The 13,941-nt window shown below is 49.6% G+C and overlaps 1 protein-coding gene across 4 annotated transcripts in view; it reads left to right on the top strand.

Moving 5' to 3' along the window:
- The first annotated feature begins 1,630 nt into the window (after positions 1–1,630).
- The window catches only part of Ncbp2 (nuclear cap binding protein subunit 2), a 22,748-nt gene continuing 10,437 nt past the window's right edge, over positions 1,631–13,941 (top strand). The window contains exons 1-3 of one of the 4 annotated variants that reach the window (XM_031363627.1): positions 1,631–1,951; positions 10,167–10,363; positions 12,297–12,442. In XM_031363627.1, coding sequence (XP_031219487.1) covers positions 10,246–10,363; positions 12,297–12,442 — 264 coding nt within the window. In that variant the 5' untranslated portion in view covers positions 1,631–1,951; positions 10,167–10,245. Of the gene's footprint in view, positions 1,952–6,538; positions 7,035–10,166; positions 10,364–12,296; positions 12,443–13,941 lie in introns of those variants that run through there. The other 3 variants (XM_031363626.1, XM_031363629.1, XM_031363628.1) reach the window with 3 other exon arrangements.

The raw sequence follows: 13,941 nt of genomic DNA on the forward strand, positions 1-13,941 counted from the left end.
TTTAAGTGGGGCGCAGCAGGTTTCTTCTAGAGAGAGTTGTCTTTCCAGGAATAATTCAGACCCTAACCAGACAGGCACTTGTCAGTATGTTCAAATTTCCTACGAAGGGTACAAGTGGTCACAGGTCATATACCTAGGCAGCTGGCTGTCCTCCACTGTCCTGTGGGGGTGAGGTGAGGATATTGTAAATAGCCTAGCGCAAGTCATCCTGGTCCTCTGTCAGTCCAGGGCTAGCCTCTGTCCTATGACAGAGCTCAACACAAAGGAACAGACAATACATCTGTTGTATTCAGCCACTGGAGTGGATTTTAAAGGCATGTGTTCCGTGAGAAGAGCCAGACACAAGAAAACACTGGATGACTGCTTCTATTTACACTAACATTCTGGGAATGACAGGCAACAATAATAGCGGTCAGAACAGTCCGTGTCGGGCATAGGTCGAAAGGCTGCAAAGAGGACAGGAGAGAACTTTTGGAGGGGATGAAAGTGTGGTTTTTGAGCTGGAGCAGTAGCTAGCCCAGCTTTTCATTTGTCAAAAGCCTCAGGAGTTAGAGAATATGAATAATTTCTGGCACTTATTGTATGTAAATTATACCGCAGTACAGTAGTTCTCTAGTTTCTTTGCTGTGTGTGTGTGTGTGTTTAATGTGAACACTGTTGCGGAACATGACGACCGGAACACAATCAGGCGACTCAGATCGGCGGAACCTTCCAAAATCAAGATTTAGAAGAGGCGAGCAGGCCTCCCTACCACTTTAGAGTTGGGCTTAGGGAGACCTCGTGCCGCCAGGGGGGCCAGCGTCCCAGCCCTCAGGACGCACGCCCCTCCAGCTGTAGGCGGGGATTCGAGAGACCCGGGAAACGACAGGCTCCGGAGTGGTGCATAGATCTGCGAAGGGGGGCTGTGACGCGTCCCTGCGTGGTGGGCGCCGCGGCGCATGGCTCCGCTCTGCGCACCGCCCTCCTCGGGTAGGGTGTCGGTGCTAGTCGCCCCGGAAGCCTCCCGCCCTTGCCACGCAGGCGGTGCCAGGACTCCTGCGACCCCTGACTCTCTCTCCAGCCGGCTGTTGGGCAAGTAGCCTGTCCTCGCCTGCGTCGTACACAAAGGAACAGACAGAACCTGTGTCAGCTTGAAAGGCGCTGCCCTGACAGCTGCCTGGAGTGCTCAGCGTCCCGAGAGAACCGAACCAGCTGCGGAAGGGCCACATTCCTCCGTCCCACTGTGCAAGAAAGCAGGGCGTGGCTGCCCTTAGGCGATCGCCGCCCCTGACTCCGGAACCTACGCCGCCGTCGGTTTGGTTTGGTTTGGTTTGAGTGGAATTTGCTCTTGTTAGGGGCTAAAGAAGAACACAGAGCCTCACACATGCTAGGCTAGCTCTGTGCCACGGAGCACACCCCCAGCCCAGGGTGATTGTGTGACCAAAAGCTGGTGTGGTGGCACAAGCCTGTTAACCAGATTTCGGGAGGCTGAGCAGGAGAAAGGCGAGTTCGAAGCCACCTAGCCCCGTTTCAAAACAAGCAAACAAAACAAAAAGCGAGAAACACTTTGGTGTAACTGTACTAGTACTTTAAAAAAAAAAAAAAAGGAAGCTTATTGCGCAAAGCAAGGAGGGACTGCTGACAGAATGCACTCACAGAAAGGCAAAGTAGAATTAGTCATTGCCCAGATGGGTCCCTCAGGAGTACCCACCGCTACCACTGCAGACTGCGGGACTGGGGGCGGAGGCACGCACACTTGTCCCCATCCTTCTCTGCTCTGCGTAGCTAGTTCTGCTTGATCCCTTGGCCTAATTCCCTAGTCCAGAGCCGGCTGTGGAGAGAAAAGGCCATCGCCCCACCCCGCCCTGCAGCCCTCTGTCCCGCAGGCTCTGGGCTCTAGGGCCTCGGGTGCAGGCTTTGGCTCCAGGCGACCCGGGTAGCCAGCCAGCGCGGCAGGTGCTGCACAGCTCGGGTGAGTCAGACCCAGCCTGGGAAGAAAGGCTGGGGACGGGATGAGGGCGCAATGGGGCAGGCAACGGTGTCCACCTTTATCTTTGCTCTCAGCCCACAGACCCGCAGGAGAGCTGAGGCTTTCACCCGCAGCTGTGTTCAAACTGCTCTGCAGGCTGTAAGAGCAGTGACCAGCAAGGATCTAGGGGGGACACAAGGGGACATTGATGGGAAGGGAGTTCAGAGTACTTTCCAATTTAGAGCACTGGCTTTGGGCCCAAACAGAAAGGCCTAGGTTTGCGTCCTCTCCTGTTGCCAGACTTGCCTGGAGAGCCGGGGTTCCTAGTTGGTTCCACAGCCACACTGGGGCTCAATGTCCCCGTCTATGACACAGCAGCAAGGTCCCATAAATTTAAAAACGCTGCAAAGTGTGGAGAAAGACATCTACGCACACTGAGTGACCCCCTAATTTTAGCTAGGAAAGTCAAACCAAGTCTGAGACCCAGGGGTCCCATGAGGGCAAGGACAAGGGAAAAGGGACCCTGTGGGCCAGAGCAAAGCTTCTTTGTTGGTGGGCATGTAGATTTTTGCAACGTGGTAGGGGCAGTTGCTGCTTTCCGTAAAGAGGAGATCCTCCCCATGTCCTCAAATGTCACTCCTCTCCAGACACCTTTACCCCAAATTATTGAGAAGCACGGTCAAGATGGTTTTCGGTACAAAGCAGAGTTTCCACTATATGGCCTGGAGCTGAGAGGGTATGGAGAGTTAAACTGTGTATGCTCCGGTCGATGGGGACCCGTCGCTTTCTTCCACTCTCGTTCTGATGTGTTTAACGCTGGACGTTGTATTTCGTATTAATCAAAGAACAAACAGTTCCCTTCTGGCAACCAAAGAAAGGAGGCCGCCGGCCCTAATCTTGAAGTGCTTTAAAGGTAGAGTCTGGTATAGCTCAGTGTAGCATCAGGGTTAATAAGGCGAGGGTGAGCGAAATGCCAGCCAAAAGGAACATTGATTTAGGAGAGTTATTTCTCATTCTGTGCCCGATGTGGATCCTGGGAACTGAGAGATTCCTGGCCTTGACGGAGCAGGAACACAGGGTGGTCGTGCTGGGGTCCTCCGGCGGCGTTAACAATTCCTCCAAACGCCAGATCCAAGAGGAGGGACCTTAAGCATGTCCGCACATCCCATTGGCCAGGACCCGGCGGCTCTGTCAGGAAGAAGCTTCAGTTTGAAGGTAGAGACTTTCTTTGGGCTGAGCCACACAGGATTGCAGCCCCCAGAGCGGGTATGGTGCTGTGCACATTGGACATCTGAGAAACACTAGTCACCAGGAAGCAGATCCAGCTGAGCCCCTGACTCAGCTGTCAGTCTCTTGCTTCCTCTCTTCTCCCATCCCACAGATGTGACCTCTTCCCCAGCCTCCCCCAACCCCTGTGCCAGGCGTTGTGGTTCCCGTTTGTTGTACCCCTGCCTCGGACTTGGTCTCTCCCTGCTGCCTGCCCCGCACCGTGGCACGCCGGTAGTCCCCAACTACCGTGGTCATCACGTCCACTCCTTCCACCCCCTTGGTCTCATCTCTACATCCTGGGAATGGTCCCTTTAACCCAACATGTCCCCTCTGCTCTCTGGGAAGACTCTCAGCCAGGGGACTGCGGGAGCCGCAGGGTTTGGACCCGAGCCCAGGGCAGCTGCAGCTGTGTCTTCAGTTGCCTGCACTGGTTGGGCGATTTGCCACGTCCCCGGCGCTGGCTCCGCCTCTTTGGATGTCTGCAGGAGACCTCTAACACCACTTCTGTCTTAGACAGACCGTGCGAGCCGCTGGTCACCAGGAAATTCATTTATAGCTGAGATATAAACTGGGGTTTTGGGGTTTTGAAACTGGATGCTGTCTCACTACTAGCAGGTAACAGAAGAGGGACTTGAACCCCAAGTTGCTTGATGCCACAGCTGCCTTTAACCTCCTTGCTATAGGTATAACAAACAATGGCCACAACGGTAAGAAACACACACACACACACACACACACACACACACACACACACACACACACTTTAGAATGGCTGTCCTGGAGCTCACTCTGTAGACCAGGCTGGCCTCGAACTCGGAAATTCACCTGCCTGTGCCTCCCAAGTGCTGGGATTAAAGGTGTGCGCCACCACTGTTTTTAAACAAAATGCTGCGGCTGTAGCACCAAATTATACCTAAAAGAAGGGCTTAAAGGAGGCAATCTTGGCTCCGGGCTGTGCCCAACCTCCAACCTCTGAGCACAGGGATCTGGTCTCTAGCTACAGTGAGCTGGCAGACAGAATATAGGTGCCTCTAGAGTCAACCAGATGTGGCCCAAGCCCTTGTTTTGCCACCTTAACAGTTCTGTTAACTAAGGCCATAAGCCTGTGGCAGCTGGAGATATGGCTCTGTGGTTGAGAGCTCTTGTTGTATTTGTTGCTCTTGCAGAGGACCCTGATGGCTCTAACTTGGATCTCAGTGGATCCCAGCCGGGGAGTTCTAGTTGGGGAATATCAGCCCAGCAAGGCAAAGACATGATCAGCGACCAGATAACTACCAAAGTGTAATTAGTGTACCCAGCACTCACATGGTGACTCACAACTGTCCATAACTCTGCTTCCGGAAGATCCTTCGCCCTCTTCTGGCCTTCATGGGCACTGCATGCACAAGGTGCACAGAAACACATGAAAGCAAAACATCCTGCAAGTTTTTACAGAGGGGTAGGGGACGATAACAGGGCTAAAAGCTGTGAGAATGAATGAAATACTGAGGCGTGCACCTGTAGTCCCAGCTAGTTATAGAGCTAAAGCAGGAACCACAAGAACCCAGCCTAGACAATGAAACACCATCTCCTAAAATGAATATAAAAGAGGTCATTTAAGACTGGGGCAGGGGTGGGGTGGGGTAGAGAGATGGCTCAGTGGTTAGGAGCACTGAGTTTCTTTCTTCCCTTTTCTTTTCTTTCTTTCTTCTTCTGTTTTTTGTTTTTGTTTTTGTTTGTTTGTTTGTTTGTTTTTGGTTTTTTGACTGAGTTTCTTTCCAGGGGACCCGGGTTCAATTCCCAGCACCCACATGGCAGCTCACCTGTGGTTTGGTGATAGAGAGATGGCTCAGCAGTTAAAAGCATTGGCTGCTCTTCCAGAGGACCTGAGAGTAATTCCCAACACCTGCATGACAACTGTAAATCCAGGCCAGAGAGACCTTACGCCCTCTTCTGGGCTCCATGGATACTGCATGTACATGGTGCACAGACACACATGCAGGCAAAATACCAATATACATAAAGTTAAAATAAAGATAAAAGCAGTGGTTACACCTATGTGAATATTCTAAAAGCCATTTACATGGGTGAATTGTACAGACTATTAACTACATTCCAATAAAGCTATGTTTAAAAGGAGACTGTCCTGGGGAGTGGTGGCGCAAGCCTTTAATCCCAGCACTTGGGAGGCAGAGGCAGGCAGATTTCTGAGTTCGAGGCCAGCCTGGTTTACAGAGTGAGTTCCAGGACAGATAGGGCTATTCAGAGAAACCCTGTCTTGAAAAAAACAAAAAACAAAAAACAAAAAAAACAAAAAACAAAACAAAACAGGGGCTGGTGAGATGGCTCAGTGGTTAAGAGTACTGACTACTCTTCTGGAGGTCCTGAGTTCAAATCCCAGCAACCACATGGTGGCTCACAACCACCTGTAATGAGATCTGAAGACAGCTACAGTGTACTTACATATAATAAATAAATAAGATCTTTTAAAAAATTTAAAAAAAAAACAGGAAAAACAAACAAACAAACAAACAAAAAGCAAAAAGGAGACTGTCTAGCTGAGCATGGTAATACAGGCCTCTAACCCCAGCACTTGGGAGGCAGAGGCAGGAAGATCTCTGAGTTTGAAGCCAGCCTGGTCTACAGAGAGGGTTCCAGAACAACCAGGGCTACGCAGAGAAATCCTGTCTCAGGGGAAAACATGAAGGAGGAATCAACTGTCTCTGGGAACTGCAGTTTTAGTTCTGCTAAGCAATGGCACCCAGCGCCCCTTCCCAATGGCCTGCTCCACAGATCCAGACGTATGCAGCCATCCCTATCGAGGAGGCCCCTCACAATAAGTCTGAACATAATTCTCTACTGTTACAATTCTCTAGCATAGGACAGATGTGGGGGCAGTAGATCTAGGAGAACAGACACTTCGTGCTCTGGGGTTAAACCCAGGGTCCATGCTTGCAAGGCAATTGTCCTCTCATGAAACTACATCCCAAACTCTGGAGAAAGGGTGGTCACAAGTTGCCCATGGTAACCCAGAAATTATTGTGTAGACCAGGCTGGACTCAAGTTTTACAATCCTCCTGCCTCAGCCTTCCAGGTACCTAGGATGACAGGCATGTGGCCCCAGGCTCTGCAGGGGACAGAAGCTTAAGGTTCAGTCTTCCAAATGGGACTTTTTGGGAACTGGTTTTCTTGGCTGACTAGGTTTAAAGGCCATAAGGACTGTAAGCTGGCACTCCAGAGGCAGGAGGGTCATGAGTTCAAGGCAAGACAGGACTCTCAGCTCCTGCTCCAGCACCATGCCTGCTTGCACACTGCCATGTTTCCTGCCATGATGATAATGGACTACACCTCAGAACTGTAAGGCAGCCCCAGTTAACTGTTTCCTTTTTTAAGAGTTGCTGGGTCAGGGTGTCTCTTCACAGCAATAAAACCCTAAGGCACTCATCAAACTGAATCCCCCGTCTTGAGGGGTATCTGCTGTGAACATCTGAGGGTGAGTGTATGAACGCTGCGGGTAAAGGAATAGGATCCCAAACACGGAGTTCAACACCAGCCTAGAACCAAGCAAGTTCCAAATCCGGGTGTGGTGATACACACCTTTAATCTGGGCCACACCTTTTACTGGAGGCTTACATAACAACATTGGAAGAAAGAAGGTTCACTGTTCCTCACCTGCTTGCACTTACTTGCCGGCACATCTGCTGGAATCTGTTTCTTCAGGATTCCAGCTTCTACAGAAGACCAGCTGAAACAACTAGCTCATGGCACTGAAAAACTACCAGATCCTTGGACTTCCCATTCACAGCTGCCCATTGTTGGGTTAGCTGGACTGCAGACTGTAAGTCATCCCAATAATTTCCTTTAATATACCGAGCCATTCCATAAATTCTGTGATTCTAGAGAACCCTGACTAATTCACTTGGCTTGAGTAATGTGCTGGAGCCTGAAATAACCCTCATGATGAGGGAGGCAAAAACTATCTGGATCAAACCATTCAGGTTTAGTTCATGCCTAGATCGGGGATTAGACTCTGTCTTGATTTATTTTTCTGATGCTGTAATAAAAATACAAATGCAGTTTAATGGATAAAGCACTTATTGTGGCTTACATTCAAGGGTAGAGTCATCATGGTGGGGAAGTCATAGCACACTTACAACCAGAAAGCAGAAAATGTAATCAGTCCCTTTCTCAATTTATACAATTCAAGATCCCAACCAGGGAACGGTGCCACCCAAAGTGAGCAGGTCTTCCCGACTGAGTTAATGCAATCAAGATAATCCCCAGAAGGCAAGTCCAGAGACTCCCAGTTTAGTTATAGGTTCTGTGACCAAGTTTGACACTATCACAGTATCAAATCCCAAACTACATGTATGAACGCTGGTGACACGAAGTGCAGGCATAGTTTTCAGTGGTCATTCCAGGAAGACAAGCTGCTTAGAAGTGGACAAACGTCCTCTAGTTGAATTTCTTCTGTCTCTGAAGGACCCAGGTTGTTCTTACAACGCCAAGAGCCCCGTGTTCTTAACTGTTACTGTGAACTTGACATTTATCTTCACCAGAGACGTTACTCATGAATATAGTTCCACCGTGCTGTAGACTCCAATTCTCTCTTCATTTCGTTTCCCATCCTTTACAAATATAGATTCCAGAGTGTGGGCAAGTTGAAGCTGGATCTGGTGGTACATATCTGCAGTCATAGCATTAGGAGCCTGAGGCAGGAGGATCATTCTGAATGCAAGGCCAGCCACGGTTGCAGAATGAGACTTGGAGGCATGAATCGGTGTTAAAGCACTCGCCTTGCATGTGCAAGGTCCTGGGTTCAATCTTCATCACAAACATGGCCTGCCCTTTCTCCCTCTAAAACATCATGGTAGCTTAAGCCTTAAACCGTAGCAGGATTGCTATGAGTTGGAGGTCAACCTGGGCTACTTAATAAGGTCTAGGTAATCCTCAGCTACAGACTTGGGCCCTATCTTGATAAAAACAAAACAAACCAATGTGTAGAAGTTAGAGGGAATGGTTGGGACCCCCTTGGGGTCCCAAGTTTTCAGAAGTTCAAAAACTGGTGCCGTACTGGTTGGCAGATACAGCTGGTGACAGGGGTGGCTGTGAAGTCTAAGCTCACGGTGCTCCCTAATCCTACTAGCAAATATCATATTTGATATAGATCATGTTTAAAACTGTGAACAAGAATAGACCAACAGAGAACTGTCCTCGCTGCTTATTATGGGGTCTGGACCATAATTATGAAGACTAAGAAGCCTGGAGAATGAGGGAGCCTATGGTATAACCTCCAGATTTAATACCAACACCTGAGGATCTGGGTCCAAACGGGATGGGAGTGCTGGTTTAAGAGCTACTGTCTGAAGGCCAAGGAGCAGAAATTCCAAAGCCAGGAGACAGTGGTTGCCCACCCCAAGAGGAGAAAGCAGAGCCAGGCAGTGGTGGCACGTGCCTTTAATTCCAGCACTCAGAAGAATGCAGAATCAGGGGAATATATGTGAGTCTGAGGCCAGCCTGGTCTACATGGTGAGTGCCAGCTAGGGCCACACACACACACACACACACACACACACACACACACACACACACACACACAAGAGAACAAATCCACTCTTTCCCTGACCACTCATTCCTCTGGGACTTGGACTGTAGATAGAGATGCCTCCTCCCAAATTCCCTTTAATTCCATCGGTGGCAGCCATTTAATTCTAAAGAAGAATTCATATAGGGACACAGACAGAGTAAGCAGTCAGGGAGAAAGCAGAAAGGAGGTACATTCTCCAGAGTGGAGAGCGGACTCAGCCGTGAGTCTACAGCAAAGGGCTGCCTCTTGTACCAGGACTCGCGGATCTCGGTATACCGAGTCTCCTCCCTTTGTCTGTCTCTGGGGCTTTGCAGGGAGGGGCGGTGGCTGCTTCCTGGAAGAGGTGAGGGTTTTCCTAGAAACCACCTTTCCCCACAATTCATTCTGATACAATTATAGGAATATGTGTAAGGATGTCACAAGCCATACAGTTGAACAACTGACTATGGGAAGGGTAAGGGTGCTTGCAAAATACTTGTAAAGGTGTAACTCTCCTAAAGGCTGAGTGTTTACTAGGGAAAGCATAGTGATGTCTGGGCCTGCTCCTGGAGGTGGGGCTCTTCCTGGGAGTGGCACTTTTTGGGATTCCTCCAGATCCTGCTGGGTAGAGCCCTACCCTTCCTATCAGGTCTGTCTCATACAAACCTCTTATTTATCTTCCTCAGTTTACCAACCTTGTCATTCTAGCCCTATCTTTCTTTTTCTACTTATGCGTTTTATAATTTTATGTGTAAGGGTAAGGCTAACATTATGTGTATGAATGTTTTGCCTGCATGTGTACCATGTGCATGCGTACCATGTGCATGCCTGGTGCCGGAGAAAGTCAGAAGAGGTTGTTGGACCCTCTGAGACTGGAGTTATAGGTGGTTGTAAGCCGTATGTGGATGCTGGGAATCCAACCTCCATCTTTTCAAGAGCAAGTGTCTCTACCTACCCCTAACATTCATTTTAACTGTAGGTTCTCCTGGTCTTTTTTTGCCTGAGTGCTGGGATTACTGGGTACACAACCATGTCTCCTTCTTCTTCTTCTTCTTCTTCTTCTTCTTCTTCTTCTTCTTCTTCTTCTTCTTCTTCTTCTTCTTCTTCTTCTTCTCCTTCTCCTTTTTCCTCTTCCCCCTCCTCCCCTTCTTCCCCCCCTTCCTCCTCCTCCCTCCTCTCCCTCTTCCTTCTCTTTTTCCTCCTTCTTCCTTGTTTTTTCTAACCTAGGGTGGGCTGGAACTTGAAATCTTCCTGTATCAACCTCTCAGATGCTGGTGTTCCAGATGTATACCAATCTGTCCAGATGTGTACCAATCGCATCTTATCATTGCCCTTTTTATGTTGAGTGTCTTCAGATAGGGTGTAGTATAGTCTGTTATAGTAACTTCCAAATGTCACTCCCAGCAGATGTAGATCTCCAGACTGGCACCTGTGAAAACTGTGACAGACTTTTCAGTCCTGTGTCTGACAACCTGATGTGACGATGGCAGCCAGGGTGATTTGGGGTAGCCTCAGCCTGCTTCGAGTTTTATGGTGTCTCCTTCCCCAGACTGGCTACATACACCCAGATGAATTCTTCCAGTCACCTGAGGTCATGGCAGGTAAACCCCCCCCCCCCACGCTGTTAAAAAGATTGGTAGCAGCAGTCCATATTTGGTGGGGAGGGAAACGCATGGGTGGATGCATGAACAGGCAAAGTTGCAGCCCCTCTGGGATTAGAACTTGAAGTGTTAAGCTCACATTTTTCTCACCTTCTGGATGATGTTAATGAAATACCAGCCCTTTCTGTGTTTTTCTACTTGGGCCAACAGAGCGATGTTTTCCCTCAGGGTGTGACTGACATAATGAAGCCATAGGGCTGTTCAGTGTAGGCTCAGGAAGAAGGGTGTCCTCCCTAAAGACCATGTGTATTAGTCATATATATATATGACTAAATATATATTAATATATAATAATATATTATCATTATAAATAATATATATATTTATATATATATTTTGGTTTTCAAGACAGGGTTTTCTCTGTGTAGCTCTGGCTGTCCTGGAACTCACTCTGTAGACCAAGCTGGCCTCGAACTCAGAAATCCACCTGCCTCTGCCTTCCAAGTGCTGGGATTAAAGGCATGCGCCACCACCACCTGGCAAAACTTCTATTTTAAAATCTTCTTTATTTTTTAAAGATTTATTTATTATCTTACATAAGTACACTGTAGTTGTCTTCAGACACACCAGAAGAGGGCATCAGATCTCATTACAGGTGGTTGTGAGCCACCATGTGGTTGCTAGGAATTGAACTCAGGACCTCTGGAAGAGCAGTCTGTGCTTTTAACCACTGAGCCCTCTCTCCAGCCCTCACCTTCTTTTTTGAGAGAAGTTTTTATGCAGCCCAGGCTGGCTTTGAACTGGCTATCGCCACGAACCCCTGATTTTCTGGCCTCCACTTCTGAAGTGCTGTGGTCACTGCCAGGTACCATGCCTGGTTTGTGCTGTGCTGGGAAGTGAACTCAGAACTTTGTGCACAATGGAACAGGCTTTGTTGTTTTTTTTTTGTTTTTTTGTTTTTTGTTTTTGAGACAGGTCTCACAGTCTGGGCTTGCTCTTAAACTCATGACAATTCTCTTAGTAAGCCTCCAGAGTACTGAGAGTCATAACACACACACACACACACACACACACCTGGCTGTTATGCACATCTAGCCACAAAAACAGCCTGGAGATAAAAAATCTTTATATTCTGGCCATGTGCTGAGCTAACAGACTAAAGGAGAAAAGTTCAAGGACACTTGGCTTGTTTTGTTGCTCTTGCTTGTTTGAGACAGTCCCTCTCTCTACAGCTAAGACTGGCCTCAAACTCACTGTGTAGCCTAGGCTGACCTCAAACTTTTAGCAGTTCTCCTGACTTAGCAATGCCCCCACCAGATGTTACAAGTGTCCACCAGCACACTCAGCTTGAGGACAGGAAGAGACCTTCACCTAACTCTGCCAGGAGGTTCAGCAGGTAGATCTGAACTGTTAGCTGGAAAATTCAGTCTCCTTTCCTGTATTTATTTGGAGATAAGTCTCTCTCACATGGTGTAGGCTAGTCGCAAACTCATAATACAGCCTTAAACTCTTGATCCTCCAATCTCTGCCTCTCAAGCCCTGGGATTCCAGGCATGTGCCATCATACCTGGCGTCCAAGCTCATTCTTGTCGGCAGAATTGAATTCATTTAAGGGGACCGTGTTCGTTCTTTCCTTGCAGTTAGTGCTTTCACCCGTAAACCAGCTAAAACACATAAAATCCTTTTCCTGTTTTTGTGTCTTTGCCTGTTTCCTCTGCATCCAGGTGGAAGCTCTCTGCTATTAAAGAGCTGGGGAGAGAGGACAGGCCACCTGAGACTCCCCCACATTAAAGTAGCTCAGTCAAAGCCAAGCGGTGCGATGCCGGGGATTGTGCGGGAAGTGTCCACTAGGGGGCCTTTCAATCCTGGTGCTAAACCAGACTGCTAACCAGCACAAGCCTAAACTGGCTCACTCCTGCCTCTCTCTCTGCAGAGGACATCCTGGGTGTGCAGGCTTCCCGGCCCTGGGAATTTTACCCCAGCAGCTCCTGCCGCACTGTGGTCTTCCCACTGCTGACCTCTGGCTCTGCCTTCTGGTTGCTCAGGCTCTGCGAAGAGCTGAGGCTCTGGCCTGGTCTGGTGAGTGGCTACATGCTGCTGGTGGGGCCCCGACTCCTTCTCACTGCCCTCTCCTTTGCCCTGGACTGGGCTATGTACTATCTGGCCCCGTTGTGGGGGGCAGATCGTTGGAATGCCTTGTGCTTGCTGTCTGGTTCCTATGTCACCCTGGTTTTCTACACAAGAACCTTCTCCAATGCCATCGAGGGACTGCTCTTCACCTGGCTGCTGGTGCTGGTGTCCCCTTGTGTGGCAAGGAGTCCCACATCAAAGAAGCCTACCCCAAGTCCACGGTGGCACAGCTATCTTCTTGGTGCTATCGTGGCTGCTGGCTTCTTCAATCGGCCGACCTTTCTAGCCTTTGCTCTGGCCCCGCTCTCTCTCTGGGGCATCCACAGAGCTTCAGAACTTGGTGGCATCAAGGTCCTGATCCAGGAGGCCCTGGTGCTGTTGCCAGGGGCTGCTCTTGCTGCAGTGCTGTTTGTAGCCATGGACAGCTGGTACTTCTCCAGCCTCTCGAGATCCACAAGTGTCGTTCTCACACCCGTCAACTTCTTGTACTACAACTTGGATCCCCAAAACCTTGCAAAGCATGGCACGCATGCGCGGCTCACTCACCTGGCAGTCAATGCCTTCCTGCTCTTTGGGGTACTGCATGCTCACGCTCTGCAGGCTGCATGGCAACAACTCCACGCCTGCATCCGTGCATTTCCACAAACGGGCCTCTTGAGGGTGCTGGCTGCCCAGGGTCTCTTGTCTAGCTCCAAGTCTTATCTCCTTCTCCTCTACTTTACACCCCTACTCCTGCTATCTGCCTTCAGCCACCAAGAGGCTAGATTTCTAATTCCCCTCCTAGTCCCTCTAGTCCTGCTGTGCAGTCCACAAACCCAACCTATACCCCGGAAGGGTACCCTGGTCCTCTTCAATGTCCTGGGTGCTCTCATCTTTGGCTGCCTGCATCAAGGAGGTTTGGTACCTGGCCTGAAGTACCTGGAGCAGGTAGTCCATGCACCTGACCTCTCAGGCACAACCACCCACTACACACTTCTCTTCACACACACCTACATGCCTCCCCAGCACCTCTTACACCTCCCAGGCCTGGGATCACCTGTGGAGGTGGTAGACATTGGTGGGGCTGAGGACTGGGTCCTGTGTCAAGCCCTGAACAACTTCAGCAGACAACCCACCTGCCAACTGGCTGGTGGGCCGTGCCCCTGCCGACTCTTTGTGGTCACTCCTGGGACCAACAGGCATGCTCTGGAAAAGTGCCGTTTTCCCCTCAAGAATGAGACTCTCTTGTTTCCCCACCTGACCCTGGAGGACCCTCCAGCCCTGTCCTCTCTGTTCAGTGGGGCTTGGAGGAAACATCTTAGTCTTCACATCATAGAACTGGAGAAGCCTGTTATGACAACACAACCCAAGATTCAGCCATAGAAGCCACTCCAGCTTCTACACAGGCTGCTGGGCTGGGGCACTGGAACAGGACCCCCACTGCTCTGTCTTCTGGGCACAGCCAAAGT

Source organism: Mastomys coucha, unplaced genomic scaffold, assembly GCF_008632895.1.
Source record: "Mastomys coucha isolate ucsf_1 unplaced genomic scaffold, UCSF_Mcou_1 pScaffold12, whole genome shotgun sequence".
In the NCBI taxonomy this organism is placed as follows: domain Eukaryota; kingdom Metazoa; phylum Chordata; class Mammalia; order Rodentia; family Muridae; genus Mastomys; species Mastomys coucha.